The sequence below is a fragment of the Aotus nancymaae genome, unplaced genomic scaffold (assembly GCF_030222135.1).
Source record: "Aotus nancymaae isolate 86718 unplaced genomic scaffold, 86718_ANA_hifiasm-v0.15.2.pri h1tg000006l, whole genome shotgun sequence".
NCBI lineage: Eukaryota > Metazoa > Chordata > Mammalia > Primates > Aotidae > Aotus > Aotus nancymaae.
Genome location: NW_026988417.1, coordinates 71,549,971 through 71,571,023, shown reverse-complemented (window position 1 = coordinate 71,571,023; position 21,053 = coordinate 71,549,971). Strand labels below are relative to the sequence as shown.

At 41.1% G+C, this 21,053-nt stretch overlaps 1 protein-coding gene across 3 annotated transcripts in view; it reads right to left on the bottom strand.

Annotated features, from left to right (window-relative positions):
• ANXA3 (annexin A3) overlaps window positions 1-18,337 on the bottom strand; it is a 76,775-nt gene extending 58,438 nt beyond the window's left edge. The window contains exons 1-3 of one of the 3 annotated variants that reach the window (XM_021669640.2): window positions 18,242-18,298; window positions 16,641-16,723; window positions 15,604-15,656 (exon numbers count right to left, since the gene is read on the bottom strand). In XM_021669640.2, coding sequence (XP_021525315.2) covers window positions 15,604-15,618 — 15 coding nt within the window. In that variant the 5' untranslated portion in view covers window positions 15,619-15,656; window positions 16,641-16,723; window positions 18,242-18,298. Of the gene's footprint in view, window positions 1-3,681; window positions 3,843-15,603; window positions 15,657-16,640; window positions 16,724-18,241 lie in introns of those variants that run through there. The other 2 variants (XM_021669639.2, XM_064368319.1) reach the window with 2 other exon arrangements.
• Window positions 18,338-21,053: the final 2,716 nt, after the last annotated feature.

The window sequence follows — 21,053 nt, the reverse complement described above, 5'->3', positions numbered from 1 at the left end:
TTTTTACAGCCAAACAAGGCTGTTTCCATTGCCTGCTTCATTGCAAGCTTAATTCCTTGACACTTATATTACTAATCAATAGTTTGCTGAGTTTATTTCCAGTAACCCTAGCGTTCTATCATAGTGCTAAGTGTAGAACATCACCTGAATACTTGGCAAAGTCTATTTTTTTTTAAAAAAACATGCCTTGGATCAGATTTCCATCTGCATCATTTCAACATTTAGTTGCTTTCCTTTTCTGAAACTTGACCTTCAGATGCCTCAAAAAGAAAAATGCTGCTGAAGCCAGTTGGAAAATAAATTAAAGTAAAGAATGTCTAAAAAAAGGGGGAAGTAACAGGAGCTCTTTATACTAAGAACAATTGCTGCTAATCACTGTGTGCCAAGTACTGTGCTAAGCATGTTTCCTGCATTAGCTTATTCAGTCCTCGCAATAAACTTATAAAGTAGATACAATAAATCCTTTTCACAGATGATAAAACTGATGCTTAAGTAACTTGTGTAAGTTGCCACAGCCAGTAAGTGGTCTGTGCCGACAGCCTTTACTCCTAAACTAGACTAGGCTGCATCTCGTTTAAACCATCTTTTTCAAGCCAATATAATCTCCCTTGATCTTCTAAAATCATCCTTTGGAGGTCTGCCTTAGCACATGATACATGGCCAAGCTGGGCCTGGGGAGCTATTTGCTATCACTCCTGGGAGAGGCCAGTCTGTTTTTGACTCAGGAAGGCCAGTTGTACCTATTTCTTCATGCAAAGTGTACTGAGTTTACAAGAAGTTCATTTATATTCAGAAGGATGAGTGGAAGAGAAAAACAGAAGGTGTCAACCCTGTTGATATGAAACATATTTAAAGCCAAATGCTACAGAGCAAGAATAGCAGCTGCGGCAGGGACATTTTGAAGATGCAGTGAAGCCAGATCACTCAGCACTTCAGAAAGCCCTGGAAAGGCCACATCCAAAAATTGAGGCTTCAAATCAAAGCCTCAGAGAAAACTTCAGGACACAGAAGCTTTCAAAGAGCCAGGGAGAAAGGACGGCTCTCTGCTTAATGTCAAGATGCTGTATTGGGTCCTGAAGCTCTATGATACAAGGAAAAATGGAGGAGATTACAAAAAACAAAGCAATCAAATTTGGAAACTGTAAGACTTCCTGTTCAATTTTTCAAGTGAAAAACATTTTTCAAAACCGAAGAAAGTTTACTGTAAAAGGCTCTGAAATAAAATGCAGTCAAGTGAGGCAGGTGTTATGGGTTGAATTGTGTCCCCTCAAAAAAATAGGTTAAAGTCCTAACCCACAGTATCACAGAATGTGGCCTTACCTGGGGACCAAGTTATTGCACATGTAATTAATTAAGATGAGGTCATATTGGCAGGACCCCACTCCATTATGACTGGTGTCCTTATAAGACAGCCATGTAAAGGCAGAGACATACAGAAAGAATGTGATGTGATGATGAAGGCAGAGACTGGAGTTATGTAGCTGCCTGTATATGAGACTAAAATGTGCCTCTTCAAAATATGAAGGATCATTGAAGACAAGAAGAAACAGATATTCAAGAGATTTCTTTCCTACATTTGCCTAAAAGCAGAACAAAGATTTATGAAAAAAAAAAAAAAAAAAAAAAAAAAAAAAAAAAAAAAAGGGTATTCTGCCCTCCTGTCTATCAGGGAGAACAAAGCTTAAAGACTGAAGACAGTTTGAGACCCTTGTCAGCCTGACAAAGGTATTAAAAGAATTTATGTTAGCAAGCTGTACTAACTAATATTTATCTGCAAGTTATTTGCCCTTCATCACTGCTCCACCTGCAAGTTGCTACCCATAGAGATTTGAAGGTCCTTTTCTATTGTTTTGCTACTAAAACTTTACTGTTCTTTGTTGAAGATGCTATGTAAACTGAAATTCAAAGCCACCTCTGTGAAAAGTACTCATTCTCTGGATGTCTTCATGTGGATTTAAAATATGCATGTTAATAAACTTCTGTTTGTTTTTTTCTTGTTAATCTGTCTTTTGTAACAAGGGTCCTTTCCAACTAAGAACCTATGGGAGTTACTGTTAGTCCCCTATGCCAGTAAACTGCTAGAAACCAGGAAGAGGCTAAGAAGGACTCCCCTACAGGTTTCAGAGGGAGGATGGCCCTGCCCATACCTTGATGTTAGAACTTTCAGTCTCTAGAACTGTAGGACAATATATTTCTGTTGTTCGAAGCAGCAGCTTGTGGTACTTTATGACAGCAGCCCTAGGAAACTAATATAGCAGGTAAAGGCCAGGGAAAAATACTGGTAACCAATCACTTCCCACAGGGCAAATCCTAGGGGCCTCCCCTAAGATTTGAGAAGTCCCACTGGCTGGCCATGATCACTGCCTATGGAAGATGATGCACAAACAGGAGGCTCCCACCACCACCTCAGGCTTGCTCTATAGCCCACAGGGCAGTAGGAGGAGCAGGCAGTGCTGAATGTCCACAGCAGGCAGGACTGGCAGCTGCTGGGATGCCTGGGAGATGCCAGGCTGACATCATGGCTTTGTTTGTAATGTGTCCAAAGGTCTGAAGAAAACGTTTATATTTGTTCTTGTGCTCACTCAAAGGAAAAATATTCATGCTTTTCAGCTTTTCTTTAAAAAATTTTTAAAAAATATTTAAGGGGTACAAGTACAGATTTCTTACATGCAGATGGTGCATAGTGGTGAAGCCTGGGCTTTTGATAGTGTACCCGTCACCTGGATAGTAAGCACTGTGCTCAGCAGGTAATTTTCAATCCTTAGCCCCTCCCGCCCTCCCACCTTTTGAAGTCTTCAATGTCTATTATTCTACTCCCTTTGTCAATGTGTACCCATTGTTTAGCTCCCACTTATAAGTGAGAACATGTGGTATTTGACTTTCTGCTTCTGAGTCATTTCACTCAGGATAATGGCCTCCAGTTTCATTCATGTTCCTGCAAAAGACATTACTTCATTCTTTTTTATGACTGAGTAGTATTCTATGGTGTATGTATACACACACAGAGCACATTTTCTTAATTCAATCCTCTGTTGATAAACTTTAAGTTGATTCCATATTTTTGCTGTTGTGAATAGTTCAGCTTTTATTTTTTAAACACAGTTATTTCATCAGGGGCAGTGTCAGAGCAAGAGGACTGGAATATGAGAACAGAGGAGGGTGTGGGCTGGAGTAGAAAGATGAATGTGATTCAGAAATTAGGGAAGACAGGGACAAACAAGCCATTATGTCGTATTTTCCATGAAACATGAGTTATAACAAGAAGCCTCGACCCCTCGGAGCGTGTGTCATTCACGGCTAGCCTCCTGGGCCCTGCCTTCTGTTGGCTCCTGTGCCCCACCTCCTGGGTTTCTTCTGGCCTCTCCAGGATGCACTCACCTTTGTCTGACCTCTATAAAGTAGGCACTTTTAAAGTGGAAACTGGCTCTCTCTTACTCCCTCTTCTGTACACAGACAAATCCCACATTATAAGCTCTAGCCCAGACTTCAGTTTTGGGCACTGGTCTTATAAATTCAATGTCTCCTCCTTGTATTTGTTCTGATATCTCTTATATCAACTCACTGTTTTCTCCCAAGTTATTTCTTGCCCCATGTGACACTTACATAGTATTTACTTGTATTTTACATATACCTGATAACTTAATCCTCAAAACCACCCTATGAGGTAGGTACAATTATTACCCTGATTTTATAGAGGAGGAAAAAGAGGTCCAGAGAGGTTAAGACACTAGCCACGGTCACATAGCCAGTTTGTGGCACAGCCAGGATTTGAACCTAGGCAATCTGGCTCCAGTTTCTGTGCTCATCCTTGATTTGCTGGGCTTCCTCAATCTTCCTCATCCCTGTAAAAGGACCAACCGTCAGCCACCAGAAACCTGAGAGTCCCCTTTGATTCCTTTACTTGCCTTTCCTTCTGAATTCCATCCATCACCAAGGCCTGCTAAGACTATTTTAAGAAGATAATCTCATGTGCACTCCTCTCCAGCGTTTTTGCTCCTGTTCTCGTCCAGGTCACCATCATCACTCTCCTGGACTTGAACATTTGAGTAGCGTCCCTCTCTTCTTCCTACTGCCCATCTCCAGCCATTTCCCACATAGCAGCCAAGGGATCTGTTAAAGATCTAAGTCAGGCCAAGCACAGTGGCTCGCTCCTGTAATCTCTGCACTTTGGGAGGCCGAGGCAGATGGATCACCTGAGGTCAGGAGTTCAAGACCAGCCTGGCCAATATGATGAAACTCCATCTCTACTAAAAATACAAAAAATTAGCCAGGTGTGATGGCAGGTGCCTGTAATCCCAGCTACTTGGGAGGCTGAGGCAGAAGAATCACTTGAACTCGGGAGGTGGAGGTTGTAGTGACCTGAGATTGCACTATTGCACTGCAGCCTGGGCAATAGAGCAAGACTCCCCCTCAAAAAAAAAAAAAAAAAAGAAAGGAAAGATCTAAGTCAGATCTTGTCACTCCCTTATTCACACTGAATAGAGTTCAAGCTCTTTACACTGGTTCATAGGGCCCTGCACGGTTTGACTCAACCTTCTTCATGGCTCTTATCTGGAGCCACTCTCTCCAGATGAGAGGTGGAGTCGCCACCATACTTCTGTTCTTTGAAAGTCACGCTGGCATAGAATGAACCCTTTCCCACCTTAATGCCTAGGTTTGTGCTATTCTCTGTACCTGGAATGGTTGTTTTTTGTTGTTGTTGTTGTTTTGTTTTGTTTTGTTTTGTTTTACCTTCAGCTCTCTTCTTAAAGACCATCTTCTCTAACAGGCATTCTTTGGCTCTTGATCTGAGTAGGTATTCTACTGTTACTCTCCATATCAGCAACCTCCCAATTTTCAGGACACTCAGCATTGAGTAATACCTCTCACTGTTTACATCTGACTCTAAAATGAAGTTCCAGAAGGCAGAGACATTTGTTTTACTCACTCCTATTTATCCAGCTGGGAGCCAGTGCTCCGTCCCCAGATAGGGGCTTAATGCATAACTGTGAATGAGTTTGCTAAGTAAGAATGTGAAAGCAAGACAATGACATCTCACAGTGTGGAATTTCTCCAAGCTCTACACTAGATGGTTGGCTGCCTGATGAGTTGCTTCCTTCAAATGTCAATAGTCTAGAAATCAAAGTACCCATTGTATCCTGGGAGATTCGGGAGGCACTTCAGAAGCTGGGTGTTCTCTAGTACGCCGGAGACATGAAATGCATGGCTGTGTCTGGTGATTCTATTATATCCTCCTTCCTGTCTCTCCAGATGCTCAGAGTTTCTCTGACAAAGGTAGCACACCCAACAATTTGGACTGAGTTTGAAACACTGGGCCTCCCCAAAATCCTTATCAACACAAACTTCTTTCTCAGAATACTTTTCATGTATTTGTTTGAAGCAGATTATAAATAATTTATATACATCTTCTTTTGAGTCATTTAGCATTGGTATTTATAGATTATCTTTTTGTTCCACAATCAAAGCAAAGTGCTTAACTTAGTTAAGAGTTCTTGACCAAATTCTCCTCTTGGCCAAGGGTCACAAAGAGTGAAGACTAATGTGGCTATTCTGGCCACATACTCAGCTCTGTGTCTGTCTAACTTCTGGGGGAGACACTCTATCTAAGGGTCCTGCAATCTAACAGGAATATATAGAGAATTTATATCTTCCTGGATATATAGAGAAATACATGGAATTTGGCTCACTAAAGTGCAGAATCCACATCTTCTGAAATGGCCCTTGGCTGGAGAATGGTAGCTGGCTGTCTTAGCATTCTAGGCTGATATAACAAAATACCACAAACTGGGTGTCTTATAAATAACAAATATTTATTTTTCACAGTTCTGGAGGCTAAAAATCCAAGATCAAGATGCCAGCAGATTTGGTGTCTAGTGAAGTCTCACTTTATGGTTCATATACAACCTCCTCTGGCTGTGTTCTCACATGGCAGAAGACATGACCAAGCTCCCTCAGTCTTCTTTTAAAAGGGCAATAATCCCCACCTAACCTAATCACCCCCAAAGATCCCATCTCCCAACACAATCATCCTGAAGGTTATCAGGATTTCAACCTATGAATAAGGGGCATGGTGGTGGGGGCGGGGAAGCAACACAGACATTTAGACAGTAGCACTGGCTTTGCAGGATTTGGGGACACTTACTCTATCCACCTCACTTCTGTGAGGATGAGAAACCGGTGAAGGACTGCGATCAGGGACATCTCCTGTTTGTAACATTCTGGGAAGAATATTTCTTACATAAATGGCCAAGGTCAATGATGTCTACCAGACGTGACGGCAAATGCATTATTTTATGGGTTATTTATGACTTTTTTGGGGGAAGTGATAATCCTAACAAGTTGCTGCAGATTTAAGAATGCTTCCTAATGTAAAGTAAACCTAGAGATTGGAAACTCCTTGAACAGTCCATGTGAAGACTTTTCGGAACTCTCTGTGGTCCTTGGAGGATAAGAAAGTATCATAAAAGAGAATTGTAATACCTCCCCCAATCCCCTTGTAATCTTGTATCCCTGTATTGCTTGGTGGAAATCTTCCTGCTGCATTCAAATGCATCTTGCCCATTCGCCTCAGAGTTTGCACTTGCCGTTCCCTCTGCCTGGCTGCTTTTTCCCAAGTTATTCTCTCAGCACACTCTCTCATGCCACGTTGACTTCTCCTCATATATCTGAGCAGAAAATCGCATTCCCCATCATTCTTATTATCCACTTTGCTTTTCCCGGAAGCACTTAAAACTGTCTTTTTATACCATACATTTATTTCTTCATTTATTGTCTGTCTTCCCCAATACAATGCTTTTTTATTTCTCTTTCTCTGCTCTGCTGCCAAAGCCAATATCTGGCATATAAAAGATATTTAGTAAATATTAGTTGAGTGAATAAATGAATAAAAAATGTTTTCTTGTTCTGCATCTTGTTCAATAATTCTCAAACACCACTGTCAGAATTTTCAGAGCTCTGTGCCATGTATAAAAAATCCTACAAATGTAATCCTCACCTTTCTTAAACCCTGTTCACATGGGGCTGTCACTACTCCTGCTTGAACATGGCTCCAGAACCTATGTGAGGTACTGAATTAAACACAAATAGTTACAAATGAAAGGAGCAAAGATCTGATAATGAAGGGATAGACTTGAGAAATTTCTCCTCTTTTGACTTACTCTCTTTTAATTCATGTGAGACCTGTGTACTCATTTTATTGCTCAGTACTCTATATACCTCTTTTTTTTCTAACTGCTTTACATCCACTACAATAGACTTTCAAGAGAACAAATCATATCTTCTCCACTTTACATTCCTTGCTCTTCAATCTAAAACCTTTTCTTTCCCTTGTTACCTCTGACATACCAGTCTTTTTTAATGGCTAAACATTACCTTTGCATTCTATAGTTTTATCATGATTAAATATAAAAGAGGGACCCTCCCTTCTTCACAGCTGGGCTAAGATTGGGGAGTGGCAAAGAACAGCTCTTTCATGTTCATTCCACTCATTCCTAGGAAGCCTCTCTCTTCTCACTCAGATGATATGGTATTGCTTTCCAGGCTTCATCCCAAAACAAAGTTTAAATGTTTTGATTTGAAATCCAGGTCTAACCTGTTTTAAATCAATTTCCTGCAAAAGACCATTTGTGTACTTCTCTGAGTGCCAATATTTACCTAAAGCAGCTTCAGGGAACATGGTTTAAAACACACAGAAGACTTGAACAGCACCTAACCAGGAAAGATACCTGTTCTTTTTGGGAAGTGAAAAGTCTCTTTCAGTGAAAATAGTCACCAAGGTTGATCTTCCATTCCTGGATGTGGCAGACGGGAGGGAGACCAGAGGAGTTCAGCACATCCACATGCATGAACACAAGTTTCTCCTCACACATTTTTAATTTGCATGGCAAACAAGAGCAACCACACCAGGAAAGAAAGGTCTAGTGGGATGTCCATGTCAAAGCAAGAAGTATGAGACTGGATAGGACACTCACAAACTCTTGGAACCCAGGAAGAACAACATCCAGATGCCCAGGGCTGATGTCTTCCATGGGACAGAATTTGAAAGGCATTATCTTCCCAAAATTCTCTCTCATGTTAGCACATTGCACCTTTTCTAAGGGCCCTATCACTACTGCCATTCCTCTGGGTTAACAGTAGAAATGAGACCACTGTGTCCACACGTGTCAAACTGCACCAATCTTGTTCCCTGCAGAGAGGAAGGGTTGAGTGGGGAAGGGAGGCTGTGCCTTCTAACTCTCACCGTGAACACATGATCATGGATTAGCTTTTCCTACCTGCAAGTGTCCATCTTGGCAGCCTTCCCAAACATTTCTACCACTGCAGATCCCTTTTTCAATATCTCCTATATGGATCCAATGTTTTTGAATGACTGTGTCTTGCCAATTTATATTTATTACCAAAAATTAATTCATTTTCCAATATATGAAAAATATAGCTAACAATCAGAGCTTCTGATCAGCATAAGATAGCCAGTGCCATTGGTATTAATATAAATTTATTTTTAATATAACTTTCATCAAAAATAAAAGAATATATCTTAGAAACTGTGTGTCTTAATGTGAGTTACATATATATGTAGCATAATTAGGAATGTATCTGGTCTTTGTACTGGTTCTTGGCACAAAGCTTCAAAAACCCTTGGAATTTCCTGAGTGATAGGAGTGACTTTGTGATGCAATTGGGGTGACTCATGGCAGGCCCTTAGATAGCTTTAGAATGATGGCTGGTCTCCAGAAAGATCAGCCCTTTGATCACAGGGTTGCAACTCTGGGTCAGCCAGACCTCTGAGGAGTAAAGAGGGGCTGGAGATTGAGTTCAATCATGTAGCAAATAATTTAATCAATCAATGGTGCCTATATAATGGAATTCCAATTACAATTCTGGACACTGAGGCTTAGAGGAGCTTCCTGGTTGTTGAACACACTGACACGAAGGGAAGGTGAGGTGCCCTGACTCCACAGGGAGATGGCATGGAGGCTCTGGGCTGTGGAGATGGCATGGAGGCTCTGGGTCCAGGACCCTTCCAGAGCTTCTATTCTTCATAATAAACTTCCAATCATAAGGATAACACTTTCAGTGAGTTCTGTGAGTTGTTCTAGGGAATGCTTTAACTTCAGAGCGTCAAAGAAAACCCCAAATTTATAGCCAGTTGGCCAGAAGTGCAGGTGATTCCTGAGACTTGCAACTGACATCTGAAGTGAGGGCAGTTTTTTGGAAGACTGAGCCCTTAAAACTGTAGAATCTGACGCTAACGCTGGATAGTGTCAGAAATGTATTCCAGTAGGCCCACTTGTAGTGAGAAGTTGAAAGGAAGTATTTTATGTCTTTAGAAATATATACGTGTTTAAAATATTATGAAATATTGAAAATAAGAGTGGTCAGAAAGAATCTGTTTGAGGATAAGCCATCTCTTTTAGATGGCTGAAAGAACCATTCCAATGGAGAGAGGGGACTATTGATGTGTAATAAAATCAGGCCCAGAAAATAGGCAGAATCTCTGTACAAAAGCAGTTGCAGTGATATTATTTAGCAAGAAATATGTTTTAGAATAAAATTAACATATTGAAATCATGCTGATTAAAACTAACATTTATTGTGTGATCACTCCATGCTAGGCACTGCTAATACATTTTACATGAACTGGCTTAATGCTTACAAACCCTAGATGACATAGGTACTATTACTGTGCCTATTTTATAGATGAGGAAACTGAGGTAGAGAAAGACTATGAAATTTGCTCAAGAGCCCACATTTTCAACAATTAGGGAGTTCTGAAAGGGAGAGTTGGGATTGTGGTTAGACTGTCTTCATTCTGCTCCCAGCAGAGCCTGTCGCACTAGGTACTTGCTGCTTTAATGTTTAACTGTTTTGGATGAACTTCAAAACAAAGTCAGTAGGCATTGCATTTAGGTAATATATTTTTATAAAACTTCTTTTATCCTTTGGTTGCAGAGTGGCTTTACATTCCCTTTCCTCATTTCGTAAGTTAGAATTTGGAGTGGTGCAAGGAGAACGTATACCAAGTTAGGATGTTAATACCAGTTCATGGTGATTACAACAATTGTGAGTTAATTTAGAAAAATTCTAGCATCACTGGGTGTGGTGGCTCAAACCTGTTATCTCAGCACTTTCGAAGGGCAAGGTAGATGGATCAGTTGAGCTCAGGAGTTTGAAACTAGCTTGGGCAACATAGTGAGTCCCCATCTCTATAAAAATTTTTAAAATTAGCTGGGCATGGTGGGGCATGCCTGTGCTCCCAACTAGTCAGGAGACTGAGGCAGGAGTATCGCTTGAGCCCAGGAGGTTGAGGCTGCAGCAAGCCGCGATTGCACCACTGCACTCCAGTCTGAATAACAGAGTGAAGCTCTGTCAAAAAAAAAGAAAGAAAGATGGAAAGAAAGAAAGAGAAAGAAAGAAAGGGAAAGAAAAATTCTAGTATCATAATAACAATTCTAATTTGAGAGTTCAAACAAATAGGAATTACATTTATTATTATTCTGTAAATGTAAGTTAGAAATTGATTAAGGAGTAAAGAGCTCAGAATATTTACATAAGAAAGCCAGTGTTGTACAACAGAAGGCACACACCAAAAAAATACTGCTGTGGTAGTTTAATAAAAAGCCATGTTTTAAGACATTCTAATTTGTGGGCTTCCTGAGTGCTTGCTATGGACCTATAGGCAACATATGACAAGGGACCCCGAGTCCAAGGAGTACAGAACAATAAGGTATCAGATCCTTTCATCAAGGGTAAAGCGATAGAACATATGTCTCAACAGAGATATTAAAAATTTGCAAACAAAGGAAATACTAATGCAACATAGATTGTTTATTCATCAGAAACAATGGTAGGGTTGCAACACCCCTAGATAGAATATAAATGACCTAAGAAACCAGCCATTCTTTCATCTTCAATGGTAATGCATTGAAATTGCAACTAATGACTTCTCCCTTGATCATACCACTGTAATAAGCTAATCATACAGGTAACCATGTCTACAGTTTCATAGAAATGCAAGGACTTGATTGCTTATTTATGTTTGAGTGTGTATGTGCTTTTGTGTGGGAGAGAGAACAAAAGAACACATAAAACTTTGTGATAAGAATATTTACAATTGGAAATCTGAGTGGTTTTACCATCTTAACTGTTTCTAAGTGTACAGTTCAGTTGTGGTTAGAATATTCACATTGTTTTGAAACAGATCTTCAGAACTTTTTCATCTTTCAGAACTGAAACTCTATACACATTAAACAGCAACTCCTCTTTTTTTCTTTCCTTATTCAGTCCTAACCACCAGTCTGCCTTCTGTTCCTATGAATTTGACTGCTTCGGATACTTCATATAAATGGAATCATACAGTATTTTGTCTCTTTGGGACCGGCTTATTTCACTTAACATAAAAGGCTCAAGGCTCATCCATATGTGACAGGGTTTTCTTCCTGTCACACAGCATGTGTTTTTAAAGACTGAATAATATTCTATTGTGTGTATGTACCATGTTTTGTTTCTTCATTCTTCCATCAGTGGAAAGTGGGGCTGCTTCCACCTCTTAGCTATTGTGAAAAGTACTGGAGTGAACATGGGTGTACAGATATCTTTCCTCAAGACCCTGTTTTCATTTCCTTTGGATATATGCCCAGAAGTAGGATTGCTGGATCATGTGGTAGTTCTAGTTTTAATTTTTTGGAGAACTGCTATTTTGCTTTCCATAGTGATTCTGAGTTGTTCTTAATCTTTGCTCTCTGAGATCTCACTCATAAATATTAGTTCTTTAATTGAAGGAGAGGATGAAAATAGGAAAAAAAGCAAAACAAAAACCCAGTGAATAGAATCACTTCTCTGGCTAGGACCTTATTCTCCATGTGAGGGTCTGCCCTCCAGGTTCAGGTTAGCCTTCCCTTTCTGGCCCCTCCCCGCCTCTCTTTCCTGCCATCTGATGCCAAATGCTATCATCCCTGATGGAGCCATATTCCTAGCCCCTGTGGTAGGCAGAACAACAGCCTCCTAAAATGTCTACCCTATAATCCTTGGAAATTGCCAACATATTGTGATAAATGATGAAAAGGACTTTGCAAACATAATTAAGTTTCCAGACCTTAAAATACAAGGATCAGCCCATGTTACCAGGTGGTCCCAATTTAATCACATGTGCCCTTAAAAGCAGAGAAATGTCTTCAGCTGGAGGAAGAAGAGAAAGGCAGAACAGAGATGCTCTAGGAAGAAAAGCCAAAGCAATTCCACGCAAAAGAAAGATTTGATGGACCATTGCTGGTTCTGAGATGTAGGGGCCACATACAAGGACAGGCAGAGGCCTCCAGGAGCCGAAGACAGCCTCTGCCGGCAGCCAGCAAGGACTAAGAACCCAATTCTACAACTACAAGGAACTAAATTCTGCCAACAACCTAAACGGGCTTGGAAGAGGATTCTTCCCAAAGTCTCCAGAAAGGCACGCAGTCCAAACAACGCCTTCGTTTTAGTGCTGTGAGACTCACTTTAGGCTTCTAACATACGGAACTGTGAGATAATAAATGGGTGTTGTTTTAAATTGCTAAATTTGTAGTAATTTGTTATAGCTGCAATATGAAAAGAATACACCCTTGATCACACTCACCTGGGTCTCTCTTAGCCCTTCAGAAATGTGCCATGACTTTGAAGGTGTCAGCGGGAGAGCCTGCCCAATTAATTCCATGTCAATTTACTCATGGGCAAAGGCCAGAAGGAGATTTTTTTTTTTTTTTAACACTGGCATTTTGGAGAGATGCTTTTTTGATCTGACTCTGAGATGTCCATAAAAGCAGCAGGGATTTCAGATGAAAGATGAAAGATTAGCCTCCTAGCCAGTGGGAAGGGAGTAATTTGAGCCAAACAAAGCTGTCCAATAGCACACCTTCCATCCATACTGCCCAAGCCAAGAGATGGTCACATCTCTGCACAGGCTTCTCTTTTAATTTGCCCTGTCCCTTACTTATGAAATATAATGTATGCTCATGATTAAAAAAAAAATTCAAACAGTACAAAAGGTGATACATTGAAGAGTAAAAGTGCCCTTTCTCACAATTCCACCTTTGCACAAAGTTTTCACATAATGGTCTTTCTGTATATTTTTTCTTTTCTTTGTTCTTTCTTTTAAACAGAATCCCTCTGTACATATTATTCTGTAAGTTAATTTTTTAATTGATTAATATATCTTGGGACTTTTTTTCCATGTCAGTTCACATACAGATGATCTACTTTTTTCCTTTTTTTTTGAGACAGAGTTTCGTGCATGTCACCCAGGCTGGAGTGCAATGGCATGATCTCAGCTCACTGCAACATTTGCCTCCCATGTTCAAGTGATTTTCCTGCCTCAGCCTCCCGAGTAGCTCGGATTACAGGCACCCACCACCATGCTCAGCTAATTTTCTGTATGTTTAGTAGAGACAGGGCTTTGTCATGTTGAGTAAACTGGTCTCCAACTCCTAACCTCAGGTGATCCGCTCGCCTCAGCCTCCCATAGTGTTGGGATTACAGTTGTGAGCCACTGAGCCCAGCCCCATTCTTTTTAACCATCACATAAAAATGCCTATAAGTTATAAATGAGTAATTTATTTATTCCTACCCTATGGATGGACATTTATGCTGTCTGCATGTTTTTATTAACACAAACAAATATCCTTGGGCCCCTGTTTTTTCAACTTTATGCAAGTTTACCTATAAGATACATATCCACAAGTGGAATTATTGGGTTTGCAGGACATGTGCATTTAAGCACTGAGGATATTGCCAAAATACCATCCAAAAGTGTACCAGATTTACTCATCTGTAAACAGACAATGAAAGTATCACCTTGCCCACATCCTCTGCAACATTCCTATTTTTTTTTTAACCTTCACCAATTTCTTAGGTAGAAAATGGCTTCTCATCATGATATTTATGTTTCTTCAATTCTGAGTGAGGTGCAGGATTTTTTTTTTTTTTTAAATAAATAGGGTCTCATTCTATCACCCAAGCTGGAATACAGTGGCAAGAACAAGGCTTACTGCAGCCTCCACTTCTTGGGCTTAAGCAATCCTCCCACCTGAACCTCCCAAGTAGCTAGGACTGCCCCACCATGTTCAACTAATTTTTGAAGTTTTTGTTTTGTTTTAGAGACTAGGTCTTGCCATGTTACCCCTGCTGGTCTCGAATTTCCAGGCTCAAGTAATCCTCCTGCCTTGGCCTCCCAAAATGCTGGGACTACAGTGTGAGCCACCGCGTCTGATCTTGTAGCACCTTCTGATGTTTATTGGACATTTAGAATTCTTTTTATGTCCTATTTATGTCCCTTGCAACTTTTTCCATCAAGTTGATTTTTTAAATTGATTTTTTCAAGTTATTTGTATGGTAAGGAAGTAAGCCTTTTGTCTAATGTGCTGCAAATATTTTTCCCCTATGAGCTGTCTTCTGCCTCTACTAATGGTATTGTTAACTGTCATAATTATAAATTTGTATGTAGGTAAAATAGATCAATATTTTTCTTTTAGACCTTTGGTTTTGTGTCACAGTTGTAAGTGCCTTCCCCACTCCAAGATAATTTTTCAATCCATTCACATTTCTTTTTCTTTTTTTCTGAGATGGAGTTTGACTCTGTCGCCCAGGCTGAAGTGCAGGGGCGTGATCTCAACCTTACTGCAACCTCCACCTCCCAGGTTCAAGCGATTCTCCTGTCTCAGCCTCCTGAGTAGCTGGGATTACAGGCGTGTGCCACCACACCTGACTATTTTTGTTTGTTTTTTGTTTGTTTGTTTGTTTTGTTTTGTTTTTGTGACGGAGTCTCTCCCTGTTGCCCAGGCTGGAATGCACAATCTCGGCTCATTGCAACCTCTGCCTTCTAGGTTCAAGCGATTCTTAAGAAGCTGGGATTACAGGTGTCTGCCACCATGCCCAGCTAATTTTTTGCATCTTTAGTAGAGATGGGGTTTCACCATGTTGGCCAGGCTGGTTTGAGCTCCTGACGTCACGATCCACCTGCCTAGGCCTCCCAAAGTGCTCGGATTACAAGCATGAGCCACTGCGCCTGGCCCTATTTTTGTATTTTTGGTAGAGAAAGGGTTTCACCATGTTGGCCAGGCTGGTCTCGAACTCCTGACCTCAGATTATCCCCCCACCTCGGCCTCCCAAAGTGCTAGGATTACAGGCATGAGCCACCACACCTGGCCCATTCATATTTCATCTTCTTCATTTCTGTATTTTATACACGTAGAATTTATTTTATTGTAAAGCAGAAAAAGAAATACAGATTTACTTTTCCCCCAAACAGCTAGTTTTCCTAACATGTATTGAATAATTCATCTCTTCTCTAATATGTCATCTTTATCATATAATAAATTCCCAAATTATATACTACATTTATCATCTGTTTTTGATCTTTCTGTTCTGGTGTCATCATAAATTATTTTAACTATGTAACTTTATAATGCACTTAAAAATATTTTACTATTTTTAACATCCTCTGGCTTTTCTGGCATGTTAATTTTGTCAGATAAACATCAATTTTCACAAAATTTTTCTTGCTATCTTGACTTTCTGTGTTTTGGTTTGACTCATATATGTTACTATGTTGTGAAGGCTTAATTTTTTACTTACCCACATAGATGCCATGATATTCCACCTTTGCCTTGAGCTGAGATCACACTAATCTATTAAAAGAAAAAAATTAGTGAATGGTATCAATATGTGATTCAGAACACAATCTCAGTCCAACCCTTAATCTTGAATCCAGAAAACAGAAGTCAACCTTCACAGAAAAACCTTCTCTTCTCAAGAAGAGGATATATCTGACGTTGGGTATCCCATTTGCTAAACAAACATTTACTGAGTATCTACCATATACAAGGGACCGTGCTAGACCTGTGAGGACTTCAAGATAAGAGAGAAAAAAAATCTTCATACTTAAATGATGCTAACAAATATGCTTCCTGAAAAGCCAGTTTTTGACTTATTTAAAGTCTAGCAGAACTATGCTGATTACTGTCAGGCTACCACGGCAAGGATCAATAACAACATAAACATAGGATTTTGCTCCTTCTCACCAAATCAGCACAAATTTTAGCTGCCTTCAATTGGATTCCTGTGCCTGATTGTGAAACCTCCATGTGTATTTTACAAGGTTCCAAGCCTATAGTCTGTTATAAAGACATGTCTGCTCTTTGAGGAGGTGGTCCAGTCCTTGGTAGGGTGCAAAGGTGAAAAGGGCAGTTCTTTGATTGGGAAGCCAGACATACTTTTCTTACATAGATAGTATTCAAGCATGTTGGCTTATCTCCAGTGTTGATTTAGAAATGCAAGTTGTTCCCACCCTTCCTGGGAACAAAATATTCTAAAAATTCCCTGATACCTCCAGAGCAAAGTTCAATGGGAAATTACACTATTAGCCTCTGGAAATATTTAGCCCTGGTTTTTTCAGGCTCTCTGTGGCCTAGGGCAGTCGGCTCTCTAGTTAGAGTCTAACACTACATCTCTATAAATAGATGCTCTTTGACTTATGAGGGGTTACAGCTCTTTGACTTATGAAGTCTAAAAATCAGAAGTCGAACCACCCTATACAGTGGAAACAAATTATTATTAGTTCTAGTTTTGCCTCTTAAAGCTAACACAATTTCTTTGTGGCTCAATTTCCTCACCTGTAAAAAGTGAAGAAGGGGGTGTTGCTAGCATTGAACGAGTTCAATTTCACAAGGCTGGGGATTCTTCTTATCTGTGTTCACTGGGGCACAGTAGATATTAAAAAAAAAACGTATTGAATGAATGAATGATTTAATACAAGCCTCAAAATCATCCAATGAGTTAGGTATTACATCTCCATTTTGCGTATGAAGAAGCTGAGGCCCAGAGAGGGATGGCAATGTCCCACAGTCACACAGCTAGTGAGTGGGCCCCTACGGCATGGAGATAGCTAGACTCTAAAGGTATGAAATTAACCCCCATGCTTCTGCCTTACCCCATTGTCTGGCCCACCCCTGACCAAAGCTGACACTCGGTATGTGCTGATCCAGTAGAATTTGAAAATTATTTAGAATTATTACTGATCTGTCATTTAACTTTTAAGAAATACAGAATTACTCCACAGTGAAGGCCAAATGACTTACATTTGGCCTTCAACATACCCTTTCCTGAAAGGGATTACATCATTTCCTTTTACTTCCTCCTGTACAGTTATTTCTAAACAGGTTTCTTTACACAACCACAGTTCTGGGAACAAGATTCTGGTCTTCTTTACATTTAAAAATTCCCTTTCTGGTCAGTCTGAAGTTTTCTGCCTTCGTGAAAAACAAAAGTGATATCTTCATGGAATAACGTATTAATTGGTTACATTTTAAAATATGACGTTGATGAACATAGTAAATGTATCTCTCCTGGAGGGGAGAGTCTTTGCTGTCAGTGCTGAACACAAATCCTTGAAAAGAATTCGGCCCTGGCTGTGCAATTTCTTACCAGCAGCCAGAGGGGCCTCCAGCGACCCAGAACCTCCCAGCACCTGCATAATTTCCTATATATGGTCATTTGCAATCAAGTATCTAAATCTTCCACCTGGAGACTCAAATGCCGAGGGAATGATTCATGTCTAGTGAATAGGATTCTGTTGCAAAGAAAACAGTGAGTCTTTTCAGGAAAAAGCAAACTTCTGAACTTCCAACCCTCAATATGCAAATCCACTTTTTTCTACCTTCTAAAAAAATAAGTAAAAAATAAAATATATTGGCTACTTGAAGTGAAGAACGTGCTCACAGGATGGGTGGGATTCCAAGTTCACAGAGCAGACCTCTGAGCCAGCCCCGTCTGCGATGCCGGGGCCCCGAGGAACCTTCCGACTCCCAGCTTTTTTTCCTCCCCTAGTCCTTTAGTACTGGGGAGGCTAAGATGGCTAAGTGAATCCCCTAAGCTGCTAGCTGTGATCAGCGAAGCTTTCAGGGAGCGAGGACAGCTGAGTATCAGCTTGGGCCCCACCAAGACATGGGTGACCACCCCCCCCAACCCAAGGGCACGGCCCTTTTCCTCCCCTGGGTTCCAGCCTCCTCGACTCTGAAATGGGGGACTGAGGTCCCTCCAGCTCCGCACCCACGCGGCTGGGTTTGGACCCGGTGCGGTCGCCAGCCGCCGGCCCTGCCCCGGACGGAGCTGCGCTCACGGGGGAACTGGGAGAGGCGCCGCGACCTCCCCAAGACACCAGGCAGCGGGCGGCGGTGAGCGAGGCTCCGGGGACGCGTCTGGAGGCTGAACTTACCCCAAAGCGTGGTGGCGGGAAACTAGCGTGCCGGCGAACTGCGAGCGAAGGTGTGCTCCCCGAGCGCCGGTGCTCCGCGCTGGCTCCGGGCGTGGATCGCGGCCGCACCCTTTCCTCCTGCCCCTCCTCCGGCCTCTCGGCTCCACCTGCCTGCGGCCCCAGGCCCCGGGGGAGGGAAGCCGCGCCCTGCGGCCGCGGGGCTCCTTCCCTGCAGCTCTGCTCCCTCACCGGTCTCTAAGCTTCCCCACCTTTCTCCCTACCCCCTCGTTTCGACCTCGGTTTCCACTCACCTTCTCTTTCTCAAATGTACTGCGATGCTTATTTTGTTCTAGGCAGTGTGGATTCGGAGATTAGACTGTCCCCACACCCGAGGAACTCACCGCGTGGTATAGGTGGGGGACACCTAACATTAATAACAGTCAATAACATGTATCTGGCATGTACTTTGTGCCAGGCACTGTTCTAACTTATTTATGACTATACACTGGTTTATTAGGCTGGTAGAAAACTAATTGCGGCTTCAACTCTATGAGGTAGATATATTATCCCCATTTTATAGATGAGGAAATTGAGATACAGAGACGTTGGGTAACTTCAGCAAATTTACACGGAAAGTAAATGCTAGAGCCAGTGTTTGGAACCCAACTATTTCAGTAGTTCCTCTGCTAAACGTACTGATCCTCTAGTATGAGGATTCCAACCAAAGGCTCAGGGAGATGGTAACATGGAAGGGCATTCTGAGCATCTGGAAGAGCAAAACAAATTATCGAGGCTAAAAATTAAAGCCCAACTTGCATGAGGGAATTATGAGCAGCTGCGTGTTGAAGGATGTAGAAGATAATAAAAGTTGCCATGTACTGGGTATCAGGCATTGAAGTGCTTGAATACCTTACCTCTTTTATCTTCAAGGGAACTCTCGGAGGTGCTGGTTTTTTTTAGAATTTGCAGAAGAAGAAACTGAAGCTTAGTAAAGTGAAGTGATTTATTGAAGACCACTTAAGTAAAAAGCATTGGTTGCGCTCAGTCGTCACTGCTCCTTATGTATTTACCCAAAGAAGCTGAAGACTTATTTGCCACAAACACCTGCACATGGATGTTTGTAGTAGCTTTTTTTTTTTTTTTTTTTGAGACGGTGTCTCTCTCTGTGGCCCAGGCTGGAGTGTAGTGGCGCGATCTCGGCTCACTACAACCTCTGCCCCCCCAGGTAAAAGCGATTCTCCTGCCTCAGCCTCCCAAGTAGCTGGGACTACAGGCGCACGCCACCACGCCAGGCTAGTTTTTGGGGGTATTTTTTTTAGTAGAGACAAGGTTTCACCATGTTGGCCAGGCTGGTCTCTAACTCTTGACCTTGTGATCCACCCTCCCTTGGCCTCCCAAAGTGCTGGGATTACAGGTGTGAGCCACCATGCCCAGCCGATTATAGTAGCTTTACTCATAAGTATTAAAACTTGGAAGCAACCAAGATGCAATTCGTAGGTGAATGGATAAATAAACTGTGATACATCTATACAACAGAATTTTATTCAGCACTGAAAAGAAATTAGCTATCAAGCTATAAAAACACATGGAAGAAACTTAAATGCATATTACTAAGAGGAAGAAGGTAATTTGAAAATGATTCCAAATATATGACATTCCAGAAAAGGCAACACTATGGAGACAGTAAAAAAAATCACTGGTTCCTGAAAGGAGGTAGGGTGAACAGGTGGAGCACAGAGGATTTTTAGAGTGAAAATACTCTGTATGATATGATCATGGTGGATATATGTCATTATACATTTGTCAGAATCCATAGAATGTACACCAAGAGTGAACCATAATGTAAGCTATGAACTTCACTGATAATGATATGTCAGTGTAGGTTCATCAGCTGTAAATACACTACTCTGGTGGAAGGTGTTGATAACAGAGGAGGCTATGCATGCGTGGGGCCGGGGAGATTTATGAAATCTCTGTACTTTCTACTCAATTTTGCCTGGAGCCTAAAGGACACAAATTGCTAATATCAGATCAAAAGAAGTAACATAAAAACTGTTCTCAAAAGGAAAGCCATTTAAAATGCATATCTTATTATTTTATATATTGTGTTAAACTATGAGGAAAGAAAAAACATAGTAGGCTTTAGGGGGAGAAGAACATTAAGAAGACTGAGACAGTCAGGGAAGGAGGCAACACAATTTGACTTGATTGCATACATTATCATTTGAAATAATTCTTACTTTCCGCTACCTCTTTTATCTTGCAGGGTAGATAAATTGAAGTGCTCCAAATTTAAATTGGTGTGCTCTATATTTCCCAGTCATGGTATAAATTGTCCTATTTCTTTTCCCCTTCCTTCCCTCCTTTCCTTCCTTCCTCTTCCTTCTTTCTCTTTCTTTCTTTCTTTCTTTCTTTCTCTTTTCTTCTTTCTTCCTTTCTTTCCTTCTTTCTTTCTTGACAGTGTCTCACTCTGTCACCCAGGTTGGAGTGCAGTGGCACGATCTCACTGCAACCTCTGCCTCCTGGGTTCAAGCGATTTTCCCACCTCAACCTCCCAAGCAGCTGGGACAATAGGCGCTTGTTGCCACGTCCAGTTATTATTATATTTTATTTTTAGTAGACAGGGTTTCACCTTGTTGGCCAGGTTGGTCTCAAACTCCTAACCTCAAGTGATCTGCCTGCCTCAGCCTTCCAAAGTGCTGGGATTACAGGCATAAGCCACTGCACCTAGACCCTTTTTTTTTTATTCATTCTGGAAAACTTTTTTAGTGACAGTATTAATTTGGAGACATAATTAGGACTAACAAATTGCCATTTAGGTGTTTGTATATTA